This window comes from Plectrocnemia conspersa, unplaced genomic scaffold (assembly GCF_051122295.1).
Source record: "Plectrocnemia conspersa isolate PC_06_02 unplaced genomic scaffold, ASM5112229v1 ptg000009l, whole genome shotgun sequence".
Lineage (NCBI taxonomy): Eukaryota > Metazoa > Arthropoda > Insecta > Trichoptera > Polycentropodidae > Plectrocnemia > Plectrocnemia conspersa.
This window is the reverse complement of record NW_028277173.1, coordinates 5,028,869-5,050,294: the sequence shown is the minus strand read 5'-3', so window position 1 is coordinate 5,050,294 and position 21,426 is coordinate 5,028,869. Positions and strand designations below refer to the sequence as shown.

The 21,426-nt window shown below is 34.5% G+C and overlaps 2 protein-coding genes across 3 annotated transcripts in view; both read right to left on the bottom strand.

The window, feature by feature from the left end:
* Positions 1–281: 281 nt before the first annotated feature.
* Positions 282–2,110, bottom strand: LOC148231670 (uncharacterized). The gene has a single exon (XM_088193242.1). It carries the CDS (start codon positions 1,974–1,976, stop codon positions 474–476), a length of 1,503 nt encoding a protein of 500 aa, XP_088049368.1. The 5' UTR covers positions 1,977–2,110; the 3' UTR covers positions 282–473.
* Positions 2,111–5,280: 3,170 nt separating this feature from the next.
* The window catches only part of scra (anillin, actin binding protein), a 35,387-nt gene continuing 19,241 nt past the window's right edge, over positions 5,281–21,426 (bottom strand). Inside the window, exons 1-13 of one of the 2 annotated variants that reach the window (XM_088193470.1) lie at positions 17,581–19,693; positions 14,911–15,274; positions 13,645–13,847; positions 13,357–13,570; positions 13,098–13,242; positions 7,728–8,190; positions 7,498–7,668; positions 7,335–7,425; positions 7,113–7,256; positions 6,819–7,045; positions 6,574–6,747; positions 6,021–6,230; positions 5,281–5,947 (exon numbers count right to left, since the gene is read on the bottom strand). In XM_088193470.1, coding sequence (XP_088049596.1) covers positions 5,672–5,947; positions 6,021–6,230; positions 6,574–6,747; positions 6,819–7,045; positions 7,113–7,256; positions 7,335–7,425; positions 7,498–7,668; positions 7,728–8,190; positions 13,098–13,242; positions 13,357–13,570; positions 13,645–13,847; positions 14,911–15,202 — 2,610 coding nt within the window. In that variant the 5' untranslated portion in view covers positions 15,203–15,274; positions 17,581–19,693 and the 3' untranslated portion in view covers positions 5,281–5,671. Of the gene's footprint in view, positions 5,948–6,020; positions 6,231–6,573; positions 6,748–6,818; positions 7,046–7,112; positions 7,257–7,334; positions 7,426–7,497; positions 7,669–7,727; positions 8,191–13,097; positions 13,243–13,356; positions 13,571–13,644; positions 13,848–14,910; positions 15,275–17,580; positions 19,694–21,426 lie in introns of those variants that run through there. The other variant, XM_088193469.1, reaches the window with a different exon arrangement.

Genomic DNA, 21,426 nt, shown 5'->3' with positions numbered 1-21,426 from the left:
CAAGTACAATCTAATTTGCAGGATTGGTAATTTAGTAACGAGCTTTCCAATAATTTGTTTTAGTATTGTTTTTCGTTACGTTATTTAAATAACTATTTAAGTACCTAAAAGTATTTAAAATGAGCAAAACTTAAAGCCATTCAATAAAAAAGTGGAATAAATCATTATTTTGTTTGAAAATATAATGCCAGTTGCAGCACGTTTATATATTTTATTTATACGTAATTATAGGTGTTTATATAAATAACGTTTTATTTTGAAAAATAATAAAATATTAGTGCTGAATTGACATAAGTTTTATTTCCTTGTTTATAAATACATACACATAATGCAAATAAGATTAAGGCGTCTGACAGCACAAGGACACAATTTTTTCTATTAAAATTAAAGAAACGTCTTTTCATTGTTCATTGTTTCAAGTTTAAGATTTTTTTAGCTCTCTTGTTTCACCATGAACAAATTCCAAAAAAATCTTACAGAAAATTCATAATCCGATCTAAGTAAGGATGGCACGTGTCCGGATAAGAGCTCTGGGCTTTGCTCCATTCCGCAAAGTCCTTGTCGCTCATAGGATAATCTTCGCAAACTGACACGTTTCTACCGGCAATACACACCATAGGATTAAATCCACTAGTACCCCCTACTAGTATGTAGTTAATCTTATTTGACATTATCCAGTTGAGGCAAGCGCATCTCCAAGGGTTACCATGAAAGTATAGAGAGCTCACCTTAATTCTTCCAACGCCTTTAGGAAAAGCGTGTAGTTTATTGCAAAATATTGACAACTCTTTAATGTCAGCATCGAAGAACTTTTGATCGATGCTATTTAACTTATTGTTATGCAGACGAAGTTGCTCCAAATCCTTCATTGGAGCAATAATCTCGTAAGGAAACGATTCTAGTTTATTTCCAGAAAAGTCTAGACCTTTGATCAAAGCATTTCTGGCGAACAGAGAAAGATCCAAGTGTCTTAGATTATTGCCTCCTAAATCCAATGACAAGAGCTTCGTATTAGCATTGAACGATGCTCCTGAAATGTGCGAAATCAAATTATTCGACAACTTCAATCCTTGTAGATCGGTCAAAGGTTTGAACAATTGAGAAGATATATCTCTGAGTCTGTTATTGTCCAAGTTTATGAACGTGATTTTCTTGTTCATAATAAACATATTGTCATGCAAATAATCTAATTGATTGTTTTGCATATGTATTAATCTAAGGATTTTATTCTTCGAAAATGTTTCCGGATGTAAGGTCTGCAATTTATTATTAGATATTTTTAAGTAATATACTAATTTGCACTTGTAAAATATATCTTGAGGTAATGACCTGAGATTATTGTATCTCAGAGATAACTTAAGAGCGGTATTTGGTATCATGTTTTTGAGTTTAACGTCCACCATTGTTTGAGAGCTAATCTTGTCACTCAACAAGGAAATGACGATCCTCTGGATTATAGTGTCAGAGCCTTGAATGTTTCCATCGCTCGATGACACTTGAATAGAGTCGAAATTCGGATTATTTCCGTCTAATATGAAATTCAAGTTCTTCGTTTTGCCTAACATCGCCTTACTAAAATCGTGTAGAAACAGCAAATTATCCGATAAATCTAGATAGACAAGATTCGGTAAATTAGTAAAGACGGACGGTTCCAATGTTGTGATAGCATTTTTTGAAAAGTCTATCTTTTCAAGTGATGAACCGAAAGTGTTGTCATACAGTTTCGAGATATAGTTGCTCGAAAAATTCACGGAGAGCAAATTATTGAAGTTTTTGAAACGATTCGCAGGTAGATTGATGATCTTGCAAGAAGCGGCGTTAATGTTTCTGACGTCAGCTGTCGCGTCGAATTCCGGCAGTTGCTCAAGTTTTCCATCTTCGTCGGATTCGCACAACATAGATTGTTCATTCGTGTTACACATTATCTCGCCCGATATAATCTTCAAACAGATCAAAAACACGATAATCGGATACATTTTAACACATGGATTAGCGGGTGCACGCCTTCAATGCCGAAACAACACAGAAAACAGGTTTGTTCGCGAGATGACACTAAAATACTTTTTAATACTCGCATACGTATGTATGTACATATGTTCATGAATATAGTAATTTGGTGACCTTTTGTCAAGTGTTATCATCTTACGCCAAGTGTCAATAATGTGCGAGCATAACATCAGTTGTAGATGAAATCAAACTTTGAAATAAAATTATATAATCTCAACTAAATTGAATGAAACAGATGTTTTGATTATACATATTAAGATTATCGTGGTTAGAAATGCTCACTTGTAGAAAATCTGAATGGTTCAAGCGCTTTCGAGCGGTGAACTCCTGGTTGCGATGGGCAAGAATAAGGGACGCAATCGCGACTTTTATGTGCGCTATAGAGCACGCATTTGAAAAACGCAGATCATCGACATAATTCCTCAACAAATTCAATATCTGCTTCATTAAAACTCGACTAGAATACAATCTCCAAGGCTCGTAGCATTCAGGTGATATAATAAAAGTAATACAAATATGATCCGTACTATTAGAAATTTCCTCTGAAAGCACTCAAACAATAATTAAGTCATACGAGGATGAACCAATGACTCCCAAGTATTTTTGTAAAGACAGCAAATCTGAATTAGTGCAAATACTACTTTTGGGTTTTGAGGCTAAATGTGTGACTTCGCAACCAAAATAAACACCGAACATGTATTTTATAAACATATATAAATTAACATACATATAAATAAATGTAGATGCCACTAGCAGACTGTGGAATTGTCTTTACTGGCGAGTCGAGTTGTATTTTTGTCGGCTGTGAATTTCGGTAGAGCAACTAGATTTGGCGTTATTGCGATGCTGATGTCTCTCGTGTCGATGCGGTCTCTTGGTTTGTGCCTCCGTGGCGTTTCTCCTCATCTGTCTTCTGCGTCTCTCACTACATCTCTCCCCCTGTGACCAAGTGTCACATTTTTTATAATACTGATTCAACACAGCTCTTGCGAATCGCAGATGAGGATGCTTGCAAGCCAATTGCAACGCTTTTAGACACACCCACGATATGTGTTCACACCTTAAAAGTCATTCCGGCGGTCGATAATCATTTATTGATTTATTTAGCTAATATAGCTAAATTTTACACTTAACAAATATACATATACAAACATTAACAGAAAATGCGAAAAATACTTGATATTATAAAATGTATCCGATTATCGTGTTTTTGATCTGTTTGAAGATTATATCGGGCGAGATAATGTGTAACACGAATGAACAATCTATGTTGTGCGAATCCGACGAAGATGGAACAATTGAGCAACTGCCGGAATTCGACGCGACAGCTGACGTCAGAAACATTAACGCCGCTTCTTGCAAGATCATCAATCTACCTGCGAATTGTTTCAAAAACTTCAATAATTTGCTCTCCGTGAATTTTTCGAGCAACTATATCTCGAAACTGTATGACAACACTTTCGGTTCATCACTTGAAAAGATAGACTTTTCAAAAATGCGATCACAACATTGGAACCGGCGATGGAAACATTCAAGGCTCTGACACTATCCAGAGGATCGTCATCTCCTTGTTGAGTGACAAGATTAGCTCTAAAACAATGGTGTACGTTAAACTAAAAAACATTATAGGAGTACCAAATAACGCTCTTAAGTTATCTCTGAGATACAATAATCTTAAGTCATTACCTGAAGATATATTTTACAAGTGCATATTATAGCATAATAAATTGCAGACCTTGCATCCGGAAACATTTTCGAGAAATAAAATCCTTAGAATAATACATATGCAAAACAATCAATTGGATTATCTGCATGACAATATGTTCATTATGAACAAGAAATTCACGTTCATAAACTTGGACAGAGAGTGTTACTACATTATCCATTGCCCTACGAGACCAACTCAATGGGCGGCATCTAGCTTTTAAGGGCCGGATGAGCGGGATCCACCCCCCGTAGTACTACGTTATTTGTTAGAGTCTCAGTAGTGTTTCTCCCGAGCGTTGTTGGGAAACGTTCTCTTGACCACCTGCAAATCTGTTGCATAGCTTTTGCATTGCATTAGCGTTGCATAGCTTCTGCATTTCCTTGAACAACACTTTCGTGATGCCTCAGTTCCAGTTTCAGCTCCCGGTCCCTAAGGGCCGGGCCCTTATTAGCCTGCTGGTTGAAATGCAGTGCTTTGCTCGTCATTGGTAGTCCAAAGGACGCTACCTCGGTTGGGTGTTCACAGAGTTCACTTCCTCCTAAGAGCCTGGGGTTTTTCAAGCTCAAAAGAGGTCCCTCACTCTCCTCACTATAGGCGTTGGAAAAATTAAGGTGAGCTCTCTATACTTTCACGGTAACCCTTGGAGATGCGCTTGCCTCAATTGGATCATGTCAAATAAGATTAACTACATACTAGTAGGGGGTGCTCGTGGATTTAATCCTATGGTGTGTATTGCCGGTAGAAACGTGTCAGTTTGCGATGATTATCCTATGAGCGATAAGGAGCAAAGCTCAGAGCTCTAATCCGGACACGTGCCATCCTATTCATTTTTCGTAAGATTTTTTTTGGAATTCGTTCATGGTGAAACGAGGGAGCTGAAACAATGAACAATGAAAAGACATTTATTGATAATGTTAATAGAAAAAATTGTATCCTTTTGATGTCAGACGCCTTAATCTTATTTGCATTATGTGTATATGTATAAACAAGGAAATAAATTATTGTCAATGTAGTCATAACATACATAACTACGTATAAATAAAACGTACAAAAGTTAGGATATAATTTTTGACTGTTTTATTTGAGAATTTCCCATTAATCCTAATTACCCAGCATCGTAAAATCGATAATTTTAGCATAAGTAAAATAAACGTGCTGCAACTGGCATCATATTTTCAAACAAAATAATGATTTGTTCGACTTTTCATTCAATGGCTTAAAGTATTACTTATTTTAAATAATTTTAGGTACTTAAATAGTTATTTAAATTACGTAACGAAAAACAATACTAAAACAAATTATTGTAAATGCATTTTTGGAAAGCGCGCTACTTAATCTATACTAAATTACCAATCTTGCAATCTGAAGCTGGATCATGTTTTATGTTTGTAAAAATACTTTTAGTCTCTATCGAAGGGTAAAAAAAACCCATAGAGGTTTTATTTATAATGTTTATAAAATTAACATAACTAATTTTATAGAACAAGAAATGAACATAAAGGAAATAGGAAAATATACAATATGACCACAGTATAAAAATAAAAGTTTAATAAAACACGTAAATAGTAAATTAAGTGTGTATTTAAAAAATAAAAAACTATATCATATAAATTGTAAGTATAAATGCATAATACTTTATTTATAATTCAATACATGATTTTATTTATTGTAGAACCCAAAAAATATTTATTTAAAATTTTTTTATATACATACATATTTCAGATTGCATAAGTAATTGCGAATTATATTATTTACTATATAATTAAAAGTGTACAAAAGATACATAAAAATTTATATTTACAAATATAATGTACAAATGCACAATCATAGTTAACCTATTTTTTAAATATGTTAAATTTTTAATTGATACTTTCGATAATAAAGATAAATCTACATTTAAATGGACAACTAAAAGTTAAGATAAGTAACTTTTCCGCTAAGCTGTTCAATGCCTTATCAATCACTACTTTCTTTGACACGTGACAATGTTTCGTTCAAAGCTTTAGCCCAAGTCTCGCGTTCATTTTTTGTGTCAGCAGCCAATAGATATCTTCTTCGCCCGTTGGACATGATGAGAGAACGTGCCGACTGATCTCGAGAGTTATCAGTGCTTTCAGCAATGTTAGCCGTCGTTTCCAAAAGGAGAGTGTGAGGCCGAGCACAAAGATCTCTAGGCGCTGGACCAACGGATTCAGATATGGCAGTCGTCAATTCGATGCTTCCCATAGGAGTCTGTACCATTATTAAAAAATATTTAATATAAAAAGGAGTAAAATGAAATAATGATATATTTTATAAGACATACCTTCTTCTTCTCATCGTCAGGATATCTCCAGTATGACAAATCGCCCGAATGCAATACGCACCAACGACGATGCCACGCTCCGAAACCTCCGGCTTCTTCGAACATTGTCAGAAAGCCGCGTTTTACGTTGAGCGGCATATTTTGCGAAACTCTTTTCTGACATGATAGTTTGACACGGACACAACCTTCCAGTGGACCTACACCGCTTAACTAAATACATAAAAATGAATTGTATTTCAATTAATTTAAAAATAATATTTTATTAGCAATTTCTACATCAGTAAAAGCATGTACAGTAGACCCCCCAATAACACGGTAAATTAGGGACGTGCTATTTGGGTGCCCGTTACTTTATGTATGAGCGAGCCAAAGAGAGGATATCTCACCACGCGCACGTGAGTCGTACATACGTAATGCAAAAAATTGTACGAATATTTTATAATCGGTTATTGGGGTGTTTACCGTACTTAAGATTAAGTTACTACTGCAGATTCAGTAAAAGAATGCTCACGTATGTTGAATGTAACCTATATGAATTTTTTTTATAAAATACCTTGCTAAGTGTGAAACTGTTTCTGTTAGTCTGTTGAAGACTGAATATGCAATATCCTTGCGGTTGCATGGCAGGCGATCGGACGGCTGATGGTCCACCCGGAGAAGCGATCGGCGGAGGAGCTCTTAAATCGGCACCGCGAGCTCCTTTTCTGGGCGTCGTTAATTTTCCAGACTGAAACAATAATTATCAAGTTAAAAAAATGACATCTACCTGACAAGTTCAATGCATTAACGATAGAATACCTTCTTGGTGGCAATGTGATATTTAACATCATGCGGAAGGACTTCTTTAGAAGCCTGCAGGATGTAAACTTCCACGGTGACTTTAAAATCTCCGTCCAGTCCCTCCAAGAGGAACTTGTCTGGGAATGTCACCGTAAATAATTCAGGCACAGACTTGTTCAGAGAAGTGGCTAAGACGCGCTCTTGGCATTTGATCAAGCATACCAGATAATGACCTAGAGCTCCTTCTGTACATTTAAAAAGATTAAAGAACATCGTCAATAGCATTTCATCAAACATTTATAAAATGCATACCTGCGTTGAGCTGTCTCACGTATTCCCTCCTGAGAGGAAGACACAGTTCCTCAATTGATAGATTATAAATGTGAGAAGAAGGTGCTTTCACACCTTCCACTTGAATCCTCTGCGCTTCATGCATATAGGATTGGCGTCTATGCGCTGAAACAGATACGTCAGTAATCCATATATTTGTAGGGAATTAACTATACTAAATGAGCAATATATTTGAGAGCTTACATGCAAGTAACAATAGCCGTTCTCCTTCAGCTTGTTCAGTAGAGCCGCTGAACTCAATTGTAGATACACACAAATTCAATGCTTGACTTGCCTATAAAACAACATAATTAATATAACAGTGATTGATAATCAAACTCATCTAATACATAAGATAAAGCCTCACCTGTGACACTATTGTATTCTGCTTAGCGACTTCCTCGTAGAGTTCTTTAATACGTCTTCTACTTTCCTGCGCCGAAACTTGAGCGTGACGTATATTTGCTTCTTTCTCTTCTTCTTCGTTATTATCACACTCGTTTCTAATGACACGAACAGGAGTATTCTGCTGCGAGCCCTAAAAAACCATCATTATATCTCCAAATACATAATATATTATCACATTCAAATACATACTTGATTCTGCACCCTTCTGTAAAAGCTCACTGTGTGCACCAGAGGTTTCTTAGACTCTTCGTCCATCTCGATGAAACTCGGACGGCCCTTGGGCGGAGTTTTCAGTGGCGATTTGAACTTATCCATTAATACTTCGCTACCTTTTTTATAGTGGAAGCTGTTCGAAGCCTGTGTTCCGTTCTTATTGACCTTGGGTGGAGTCGGTCCGTCGTCTTCTTCAAAATCGAATGCCTCATCCAACACATCATCCATGTTGTCGTTGTTAAAGCTTTCGTCCGACGAATCCTCTACCTTTCTAGACAGAATTCTCTTCTCGGCAGATTTAGCTTTGGTTTTGATCAGCATTTTCATGGGTGTTCTTTTAACGCCCGCAGCTTGCAGGACATCTCTGCCGAAGGACGTGTTACCCCAATCTTCGTCATCTGCGTGCTCATTGACGGCCGAATCCAAACTGTTGTTCAGACTATAATTCATAAAAAAAATATGCTATAATTAAAACAATATAGATCGACATTTATAATTTTAATATTAAGTAAGTTTTGTGTCGATTTATTGTCAAACAAATTATCAAAAGTTAACTTGGTTCGAATAAGTTATATACGTGTAATATATTAGGAGGAAGGAAGCAAAGTTGATATTTATACTAGCACATCTAAGAGATCGGGATTAATAATTACAACTAATATTATAATTATAATTCCTGATAAGAATTTCCTACACTATATTTACGTTAACACAGTCAGTTCAAGAGCTATCTATTTCATCATCATTCATAATTTATAAAGAGATGGCAAGTATGGGTTTACGCTCCTATTATTAGCTCTAAAGCACCCGATACGGATATCATTATTCTGGTTTATTTATAGAATTTTTTTTTTATAAATGTGTTCAAAAAATAAACCGGAGTAATGATAAGTATATCCATATTGTGTGCTTTAGAACTAATAGTAGTGGCGTAAACCCAAACTTGCCGTCTCTTTCTAAATTATGAATAATGATGAAGTGGATAGCTCTCGAACTGACTATGTTAACGCAAATAGAGTATAGCTATGATTTACTAGACGAGCTATCTTATATATGTATGCCATTTAAGTGCTACGTTAACCCTTTGGTGGCTAAGCCTTTTGAGATTACTATCTAAATATCGATGTATTACAAAATTATAAAAATACATATATGTTATTTTTGGTGTTGAAAAAATTTTGAACATAAATGATTGTTTGATTGTCAAATATATTTGACTTTTAATTCCAACTGCTTTACATTTTTCTCAATTTGTAAGTAAAGATATGTGTAATTATAGGAAATATAAGTATATTATATCAATGTAAATTACTAATATAATTGTAATATATTTATTAAATTATTTTTTTTATATATATGACGTTTCCTAAAATATACATATACATATGTGTATTTTGTCCATCTTTGATCATAATTTTCGTTTGAGCAATAATCACCTAACCCTATTTACCCTTGACTCTGCCTTTTAAAAAAGAATCTGATTCTTTCTTTAATTAATACTTCGGTTCCGGCATTTCTCGCTAAGTACTAAAAGTTGATACATCAAATTCCTGCAACCACTACCAGGTAACTTTTTTTAACGCTAGATTTACGGAACCTGTCAAATTGAAGGGTTTCTGATTTGTAATTTAATTTGATTTTTATCAGACAATATTTTTTTTGTTTTTTTTTTACGACTTTTTATATTTGAACAATGCAAATATATTACCACCATTTTTATTTTCGGAAACTTCTTATTTTTGAAAATCTCGTCACCAATTTTTAATGACACTCGTCAAATTGACGAGTTTATTCCCGTAAATCTGGCGTTAAAATGACTCAAAAACATCTGGCACGGACCCACCCTTTCCTATGCAGCAATATATAAAAACAGCCGTTGTAAAACATTTAAAAATATTCATACAAATCAAATTTTTAACAAAAAAAAGGCCATAAAAATTGTCTAGAGAAATTTGTCGATTTTTAAGGTGAGAATTCACAAAATATAAATTTTCGAGTTAACTCGGGAGTGGCCGGAAAGGGGTTAAACAAGCTAAATATAGCTTTTAGGATCACTATAGTACATAAATGCGCCATAAAAGGCTATAAAACAATAAGTAACACTCTTTTAGTAATATTAATAATATTTATATGGAAGAGCTAATCTCAATTTATAATTCTTGAAAAAATATATTTAATTTATGATTTCCGGGAAAACATTTAAGAAACGTGCGACTCGCCGAAATTTCTTTCGATAAGCCTCCCTTACTATTTTTCGTAGAAAGCAATTGAAATCTGTTTCCAAGAAACGTCGTTATTTCATTGAGAATAGACACGGTCGCCATAAAAATTTATAAACATAAATTTTACGATACAAGAAAAGCAAAAACTGTCGATTTAGAAAAAATATTTAATTTTACACTAACATGCAAAGAGCACGTTTATCCAATAAAAAAAATATAATTTTACCACAGCTCCTACATCAAGTTGCCATACTCTTTTTTATTATTTGTATTACTAACTTATAACCAATGCAATAATCAATTGCCCGTCCAATAATATAATGCAGTACTACTCGACAGTCGACCCTAATGTTAAAATGTATGCTGTTATTGTATTTAATTTAATTAACTCTTTCGTTGCCGAAATCTGACTTTTGTTACTTAGTCGAGAATTGCTAGATCCGACATAATCATCATTAAAAAAATAAACAAATACATGTTTAATGCTCGGGTATTTGATTCAGGGGTAAATCAAATTTTTCCGTACACGTGTTTTATTATCTAATACATATAGGTAAGTAAAAGGTTAAGGGAATGAGAAATGCATTGTGACAACCTTTACTTAAGTTATTATTATATGGTAGTTAAATTAGTATTATTTACATTTATTGATAATGTTTTTACTACTCTATAAGAGGTAATATAAAAAATCTTTAAATCAAAATTTATTATATTGAATTGAATTAAGAAATGTATTCTTACTGTCTATTCAGAAAGCTTTTTTTAGCACTTTATGGTTTGATATTAAAGCTAATAAATTAACATCATTAACATTACAATGTACTACAATAACTTTATTGTTTGTTTTTGGAGCCATTTTCGATTTATTTTCATCACCGTGTAAGTCATTATTTTAAAATACAAAAAAAAAATTTCATGCCCCTTTAATGTACCTAATAAAATAATTTGCAAAAATTTTTTTGGTCATTAGGAAGCGACCACAATTGTTTCATTTATAAAGGGACACCTGATAAAAATACGGGAGTACGTTATAGATGAGGTTTAAGAGTACAGCCGTTAATGCAAATATGTTTATTTTTCTATTAGTCAAAGTTTCGGTAAGAAACCATATAAGATATACTTGTTCACATCAAGAGATCAAGCCAACAAATCGGAGATCCTGCCACAACACATCATCTCTGTCTATCTATTTTATAAGTATGAATTGATTAGTAAAATAATAAATTTATTAAATAAGTAGAAAATAAAATTAAGAATATGCACTAGCTGATTCAAAGATTATTTTTATAAGTCTTTCACAAATTCAAAAATATACTATTATGACCAATGTTGTATTATAATTTGCTGATCGCATATAAGCGAAGGTATTGAAACCTACTGTTCCATAAAGACGGAAAAATAAGATAAAAATGACAAACATTTATTTAGAAGATTGCTTGTTGACCAATTTAGTCTGTAAAATATTTATAGCATAAGTCTGAAATACATTAGTTTTTTCTGTACATGTTCACGAAGTTTCGCCAAAAAACTATTAGGCATCATATGGTGTTATTTTTCTGGAGCAGCAATATATGTTTTTAACCGCTATCGGCTATTTTTATTCACTACTTTAATATTAATAGAAATAAATATTGTGCAATGAATTTTTGCCAAAATATAATCTTAAAAAAGTAACTTTTGGGAAGATTCTGTGAATGTCACATACACATCACAAGCACATCCCGGGTTCAAATCCCATGTTTATAAAATTTCTATCGTGTCTGGAAGATCGGATTTATTATTTAATTATATTACCGACCGATCATCACAGATTAGGTTTTCATAGATGTTCCTAATATTCTACAATGAATAATTTAAATAAAATTTAGCTAGTCTGTGCTTAGTGACATCTATTGATTGTAAGTTGTAATAATACTTGATAATTAATAAAATATGTCACTGATTTACATTGCACTGTTTCAACGGAAGATTTCCATTAAATAATAATAATATTTTATATCTGTGTATCTAATATTTTCTAAGCATAATATTAGTTTTGAAGGAATAGTCATTCTATATCTGTTAACTCACTCGCAAATTACCAAAAAAATAAGTAAATAATGTTATTACTACAATAAAAATTTGCCATTGATTGACAACTCTCATTAAATCCCTTTTTGATTAAGTTTGTTTATATGGGATGGATAGGATTTAGGAAATTGTTTGACACATATATAACGTATATTTTCACACAAGTTAACTTTTAAAATAAAATTGTTTAGGAACAATAAATAAACTTTCAAATTTCATATAAAATGAAAAGGCAACTTTATTATTAACACATACATAATCATATATCACAGATACAAAAATACTTAAATTTTAAAAAGACGTATTTTATCAATAACCTAACTAATAGGAATACCTTCGTTTTGTTTTAATGAAAATCAATTATTGAGCAAACTCATTGTAAGTATTTATGCCTTTAAAAAAACAAACTGATAATCGGGTAAAATAAAAACTGTACAAAATTTACATACTATATACATAAAAAAGATCACAATACATATAAATGTGTTATGAATAAAAAGTTCCATTTATATTATTGTACAAATTAATGTACAAAGGCACAATTTTAGCGAAAAATTGGGGGTTTTGGGCAATAATTTAAACTGTGGCAATCTGCATTTAATGCAAAATTTAAGTAAATTAAATAAATAAATAATCATGGCACCGAAATATACACGTCATCGCATAATATAAATGCCAAAGGAATGTAAGATTATTAAGTAGATTTATATATAAAGTGGCAGTTTCGCGTAGGATTATCTACGCAACTATATATTTACATTATAAAAAGTTTAACCGTATTTCATATGAATCATTTTAATTCATATCACAATCAGATTAAAATTTATATTATAAAATATAAAAAAAAAACACTATTCTACCAGTCTTCGTTTATCTGATTGGCAATAACAACAATGTTTAAAAATGTGCTTTAAAAGTTCAGTCTTATTCGTTTATCAGCACAAGAGTTATCCAGTCGAATTTTGTAAATGTTTGTCTCAAAATTTTGCAAAGCGTAAAGCTTTTCTAAATGCATAAGAAAAAGAAGCAACATTCGAGAAAAATGTCTCCACACCTAGCGGGGCAAGATTGCTTTTCTTCTTCAGACTGGCCTTCGATGTCCGACAAACAAGGATAAAGGTGGCCAGATTTGGCCGGAGCCACCTTTATGTTCTTCACGTCCTCTAAAGTGGAAATCACAAGCGGCGAATCGACTGAAACTGATGTAAATAATTAATAAAGCTCGTCTCTAATTATATTAATACCCCACAGTAAAAACATATTAGCTTGTCAGTCAACATGTTTTTCCTGCGGAAACTGATCTAAATACACACTTCTCTTCACGGGCACCGCATCCACCATATCGTTCACTGACGGTTTATCTCTACCGTTGTTTATAATAACTTTAGGCGAGTTTACTAACATTTGTCTCTTTGCTGACAAATTCGTAGTGCTCGATTTATGATTTGCATTATTGTTTCCCATTAATGGACTGTTCTCTGTGTCTAGATCATCTTGCGTGTCTTGTTCGATAATATCCAAGTCGGGCTAAAATGAACATATACTTTTAAATAGTACAAAAGTCACAATTACCAATTAACACTATAAATGCTAATACATACTCCTTGATATCTATTGAATATGACTTTCATGTCGTTTTCCTTGTCTTTTTTTATCTTGTCGGTTATTTCTTTTTCGCTAATTGTCAACGGAGGAGGTGCAATTATATGGGCTTTGAACCCAATATGAACTGGAACAATATTCGTGGGTTTTGCAGTTACTTTTGGCTTTGAATTCGAGACATTGTTCTTCGGTAGTTCCGTGGCTGATAAAAAAAATCCATAAATTTAGTACAAAAATACAACAATAAACATACTATATATTTTATATTAACCGCAACTGTCATAAATGTATTATTTATAAATATTTTGTCTAATTTAACAATAAATGAAATAATTTATAGAGTATAATTACTTAATTTCATACTAAAATTTAACCACTTAAACGCCAGTGACTTTCTTGTTAAATATTTTTTTAAAACAAATTACTCATTTACAAATTATTATATTTTAATTAGTAAATATTATTATACCATTGTAGCTTAATTTATCAGTAAACTAAGTATTTTATATTTATTTTCAGAAAGAGATACTGACGTGTGAAGACAAATAATAGATGACTCACTAATTTGTCGCTGGCATTTAAAGGGTTAAATTGAGTAAATGACATAATTTAAAATTTCTCTGGGCATTGGCCACAAGAATTGGGTTAATTTAAAAAGTTTATAAAATGTCATTGAAAATTTTCCTATTCATTTCTCTAGGATTTTTTCAAGAATGTCATTTTGTTGAAAATTATGAATAGCTACGATTTTGAAAGATTGTGGATCAAGTTTTTTAAAAAGTAAAAGCATTTTAGAAATAAAAGTAATCATCTGAAATTTTGATGGGAAAAATAAATAAAAATACTGCTTTATTAGGTGAATACCTATTTGTTTCGAAATAAACGTCCAAATTTAGCTGATTCAATACAAGATTTCTGATTAAATTATATATTTTAGGTAATTGCGGATTAGGTAAAAAAAAAAATTGCCTCTGAACGACGTAATATAACATTTTGACTTGAGGGTAGTTTTGGGGTCTGTGTAATCGAAAATATTTATATTACAACATTAACTTGTATAAAACATACAATACTTTGGATATTAGTTTAATGTATTTTTAAAATGTATATAATATATTTTTTAAATGTAAGCAAACGCCGCCATACTTGTTTCGTTGAAAAAATATGTTGGCGTTTGAATCGCGCGCATGCGCATTGCGGTTCGCAGAACATAATATTATGACAGTTGGCGGTTACGTTCGGCGTTATGGCCAAAAACAGCGTACCTCTGCCGGCGCGTCGCTCGAAAAACGCCTTGCGCTCGCGCACCGACATCTGAAGGGGGTCTCGGCGCAGGAGCGCGACGGATGCGGGTGCAGGGGCGTCATCGGGCCGGCGCTCCGGCTCGGGCGTCCCGTACGGCGAACTGCTCGACGAATTGGAGCGCTCGCCCTCCGAGGACGCGAGCGGCGTCGCCGCGGCCGCGGACGTCGGCTGGGGCGGAGGCGGCGGCGCCGGCCTCTTCTTCGTCGATGGCTTTCTGTCAAGCGGCGGCTGGTCGACGCACGCGGCCCCCATGCCGCCGGCCTCTTCGAACTCGTACACTAGTCTGGTCTTGGTCTCCGAAGCGCGCTTGAATCCCTTCGCCTCCTGCAAACGGCCCAAAATGCACTCAGCTACGGCCATAAACCGGGGGAGAGGGATGTCTCGCGCGCTCGACCCCTGTTCGCGAACGCCCTCGATCGTTTCAAATCTACCCCAATTCGCGTATTTTAACTATCCTATAATGGACGCATTATTAAATGCGAAATAAGGGCGAACTAGTAAAATTCTTCTAATATCAAGGAATAACATTATATAAAGTCGATTCTAAAGATTTGTAAATAAAAAGGGTTTCAAAAAACGCTTCAATCTAAGAGCAAATCAAACGTTGCAGACCAACCTGTTAATCCTAAATAACACTACGTCGTCGATCGCTAGTCAGTTGTAATCAAGCGATTTTTACTAAAGAGCATTTATAACAGTTACACAATACAATTTATAACTACATTTTAAAACGGCCATTTATTTGCATCACGTCCATATGTACACCTCTATGCTTTCTAAATGAACTAACTTATGAAAGACATAAACAACATTTTTGCTACAGCTTGTTTCTCGACATTTTCTTTCAAGAAAATATTTATTATTCAAAGAATTTTTGATATTTTATTCAGGGAAAATTAAAGTTTAAATAAAATATTTCAAACTTCAACGTTGCGTGAATACTGGGATCAAATCGCAAACATCGGCAGGTACAAAATAAAAACCGTAAAAAATCTCATATTACGCGTTAAAAGCGCCAAAGACAAAATGCTCATGGATTAGCCATAAGCATCTCACGACGGCTGTTGTTCGATGCATTTGCACGCGCACAAAAATTCTATTGCATAGACATAGCAATTGAATGCGAAATGACAAGTGCGATGTTGCCGAATCACAAACGCCAAATATTCCTATAAGACAAGACTATAATTAGGAATCATTTTTAAAATATCAATGTTTAATTTACCACATTTTACTGCATGTCGCGTTTATATGGTCAGAAAATAAAAATAAATATATAAGTTTGATAAAAAAAAACCGCAATTTTTTAGAAACATCAAAAAAGTATCAATTATCCAGAACACATTTTGATCTCATGATTTTGTTTTTAATATTTTAAAATATGCGGAAGCATAGGATAAGGATCGCATGATTAGTTCTACAATAATAAATAACCTTTCGTAACTGCATTAAGAGAATAGCAATAGTCCGAACGTATTTAACCGAGAATGTACATACATATCTATTATCCCTTTAAACGACTTTCTATTCTGAGTTATGCGTGCCTAATTAACAATTAAATATTATAAATTATAGTCTTCCAAATCAGCGGTTCTAAAACTTTTTAAATTTTGTACCACATAAATAAGGACCAACGCGATTATAAATGGGAGTGTTTATAATTAAAAAATAAAACATTTTCATTGTATATTATTTAATTATATTCATAAATTAAATTATTATATTATATTACAATAAGTAATATTTAAATTATTAATATGTGTACAACAAAAAATAACTTATACCATAGTTGGAGAATTCCTGCTCAAAATGGATTTTAACCATTTTAGATAAGGAGAACAGATCAAATTGATAAGAATAATAATAAAAACCGCCCCGAGTGGCACTTGCTTGGGAGCGGCATTTTCGCAATGGAAGGACCGATCGTGTGTTTTTGTGCACTTAATGTTGAACATAAATATACACTATAAATGAGTAGCAACTTTAAAGGAATCAATCTAGAAAGCGATTCCATCATGAAAAGTATATCTTTAGTTCGATACAAATGACAGCTTTTTGCAAATAATGAGCTCGGTTAATTTCAACAACAGTTCAAAAAAGGCAATCTTTCACGCTTTTCGACGAGCCTTTCGCTGCGAATTTCGCTCCTTTTTTGCAGTTTTTGCTCAGAGAGAGCGTTGAAGTCTTTCGTAAAATGCATTCACGCGAACCTTCCGCTTTTTGTGGCTTTTGAATTGGGTCGGACGGCTTGCAATGTTGAATTGAGCGGATGAACGACATGTCAGAAAACATGCTTTTTCCCATTACAGTACATGGCAAATACAACCGGATGTTTCTCCGAATTAGTGTAAACTTGCACAATGAACTACATGCGGAAAACTAGGAAACTTCAATTATGCGACGTCGGACTAAAAAAGTAAATATAGATAACAGAAAAAGGCGTAGAATGGTTACGCGCCATATGCGAATACTCGGCCATATGTGCGTTTATGTTTTCAAAACGAACGTTCAGCTCTACTTCAGAGGACGTCAATGTAAGAATCGCAACAACAAAAAAAAATACGACTAAACAAGTTTGGAACACGCTAAAATATAAATGATTATATCGGAATTGTTGAGTATCCATTTACCACTTAATATGTATTTACGTCACAGAATCGCAATCTCATTTTTTTTCATTCGCTACATATGGACACGCTTGTATGACTCTTCCTTATATGTATGTGCATTTTTTGGATTTCACTTTACTCATTACTTGGTTGGTAACTGATAAAATTATAAACATGTCCTTCTACGGATAAATATTTCTGCGCACATCTTAAACGCGAAATGAAAACAATAACCAATAAAGTAACTTATCGCACGCACAATGTGCTAGGAAATGATCGACTACACGCAACAGAGAACAGCGAGGAATGCAGAAATATAACAACAAAGCCGCGTTTTGATTAGTTCCGCATCAATGTGCATTCTGAATACTTGAAAGGCAGTAAAACAAGTGGAACCATATGAGCAAGTCGCTGCTCTGAACGAAACTTGTTACAAGAACAAATCCTTATCTAATAAAAATAGTATTTTTGATCAAACTATTATTATAAGTAAACAAATTAAAGAGACGGTAACGCTCGGAACGGGCGTTCCCACTGCGACGGCGCCGACACGATTTTATTGCTTTTGATGTGGATTTTTGACTTCTGAGAAAGGATAATTGTTTTCTACGCCCTTTTGGTCAAAATTCGGTTTAGATATGCTTCATTTGATTCTCACTTATATAGTCGTAATACTGATATAAAAAGTGTTTATATGCTGGATAACCGAGCGTTTTTACTACGACGTGGATTGACGTGGATTCTTAACAGGTTGCAGTTGAAAAAATATATGATTATTAAAAGAGAAGTGCTTCGTCCCATATGAACATTTCCAACTCCTCGTGACAATCGCCGAAAACATATGAGAAACTGGATGGTTCATCTGAGCGTTTTTGAGCACGTCGGGTAAGAATAAGTGACGCAATCGTTACTCTCTAAGCCTTAGTGTTTTTTGTACAATAGATTTTTATACTAAAAAATATTTAAATAAATTTGTTTTTAATGAAAAACACACTCACCTAGTATTTTTTTTGTTTGTAAAGTGAAGTAGTTGGGGTGCGCGCCTTAGTCAAAAGGTTGCCAACCCCTTCTCTAATGCAAGGGTCGGTAGCCACTAGACATCCTCGCACTAGAAAGGCAGGCAATATTACGGGCAGGAGAAAGAAGCTGCTAGAAAGGTGACAACCGCACAGTGGCAGCGCAGATGGGACGAGTCCACCAAGGGTAGGTGGACACACAGATTCGTCGGTGACCTATCCCTCTGGCCGGGAAGAATACACGGCGGCGAGCTATCGTACCATCTGACGCAAGTGATGACCGGGCACGGCTGCTTCGGTCAATACACTACGAGGATCGGCAAGACAGCAAGTGCCGCGTGCCTCCACTGCGACACCTCTGAAGACGACGACGCAGAGCATACCGTCTTCAAGTGCACAGCGTGGTTGGCAAACAGAACGGCGTAGGAAGGCCTGCATCAACAGACAATATGGCTCAATCCATGGCTCTCTTCATAACAAAAAAGGGTCGGTAAACTATGGCCCAATACATATTTTAATCTGGCCCACGAGCTGAGAATAGATATGCAATTTTCAAAGTGTGCGCTATAACGGAACAGCAAGTTGCAAGATATGACGTATGTGGTGCTCCTATTGCTTCGCATACTGTAACATTACGCAGTTGTGATTCAGTAGTGTGCAATTTTTTTTAAAATTATATTATCCGTAGATATTCATTATGTTCTTTAAATTATTTTTTTTATCGAATTAAATAAAAAAGCAATATGTTAATTGTGCGATGGCATTATGTCCGCACTAAAAGAATACTACACTGTAACGGATTTTGTTATCACGATGCATTTTTTTCGCAAAAAAATAAAAAAAGGAAATGAGACTGTAACTAAATTCAGTACACGATTACCTCATTTATTAACTAATAATCGTTGTTACAGTTGCTACAAGTATTGAGCACATTGTAAGTAACATCAATAGGCAATTTAATAGTGAGCGAATTATTTCAAAAGATTTTCTTTGGCCATTTTTTCTACTCATTGATTTTTTTCTTCGTAACCCGCTCAGCAGCATTAAGAAGTGCTTCATTTAATTGCAAAAAAGCGCTACGATACAAAAATTTTCTCTAAATCCTCTTCAATAACAATGAGTTCTGCGCTTCGCTGATATCCAGACAATGGAGCTATATCAGAGGACGCTTCTAGGGAACGTGAATGGAAGTAACACGCGCTTCGAAACCGAACAAAACCGAGCATCTTAGATGCCATATCGCAATTTTGGTGATGCTCCCAAGTCTTCAAATACCAAATGATCTGCATGACAGCACAGTTATGCGGGGTATGTTTGAATTATTTCACAGATGATGGATTTCCTTCCGTTGACTGCCGTTAAAGCAGTCGACGCGTGTTAACCGTGCAATTAGGATGCGTCAATCACCAATGCTAAACCGCATGCAAATTGCGCGTTATCTAGGAACGCATCGGAATTGCGCGCTTTGCCATATCGGATAACCAGCAGCTATCAGATCGACGACAGCGGCTTATTAATTCATTAACGATTGAATACACCTGTCCGGGCGACCTGGCGATAATTAGCCACCTCTTCGTACACGACCGTAATAATTATGTTGTGACACGCCACTGAGTTTGCGACAAACAACCTGAAAGAACAGTAGTACGGGAGATACCAAGAATTAAAATTAGGTAATCGCAAATACAATATCCATGTGGATGCATGTCTATCACCAACGTCTTAACATAACTGTTAAATCCATTAGGATATTCTAGAAATGTCAAGCGTTTTATTGTTCATCTTTTGAATTATTTAGACACACTTTGCATGGATATTAAAAGTCCAGTATCCGACTCAGATTTGAATTACTTCTTACTCAAGCGACAGACAATACTTGAATGTGTTGCTCAAGCATAACTACCGTGAGAGATCAGTCGAAGCAGCATGCTACTCGTATGCACTTTCGCGACATTTGAGAAGGTCGAAATGCAATTAGTCATGAATTCCTCTGATCTTTATGTAAACACGCGCGTGTTGTGCGATACATCGCTATGCAGTTAGCAATAATATTATGGAAAACGTGCTTATCTCATTTCTTCGCAAGACAAAATAGAGCAATTAACAACTGCATGTAAAAAAATTCAATTGAATTTGTGTGAAACCTATATTTTCCATGCTACATACGGTAGCAGTAAGAGTAGAAAAAAAAGTGAATCTAGCCATTATAAAACCATCATCGAGCCGTTAACGTGGCACTGATGTGTTTCTAATGCAGATGGTTAAATATAATATATAATAATACAGAGAAAAAAAAAGCTAAATTGAGTTAATCATGTGCTTACTTTCAAAACGGTAGCAGCTTGAAGTAACTAAACAAATACGCCTCCGGTTATATTTAGCAGTGCATATAATATAATTTTTAATATGTTATCGTGTTTTTTTAAACTAGTTATCTACAATTTTGGCCTACTTTTAGTGACTCGCTTCGCTTTTTTGTGACTAGATTTCTGTTTTGGAACATACATCAACATATCAGGCTTTAGGTTAATAAATGAAAGCGCCGAGAAAGCACACCGTTGAAAGTCTCCTGTTTCGGGCGTTCTTTTCAATGTCAACGTTTCGTATTTTCTCCGCGTCCGGCATGCACAAAGAGAGTGCCTTTTTGGGTGCGACAAAGGAGAGGAGAGCAACAGCATCAGGCAGCCGAAAGCTAAAAATTCATACAAAAAGAAGGCTGTAACAATTGAGCCGACGTTTGCTTCGCTGTATAGAGAGAGAAGACCAGAACAAATAGAATCGAAGAACGCCGAACCGGTTGACCGAAAAGAGTCCTCCTCCAGTACGTACCACGGTGGTGTACCTACCGTCG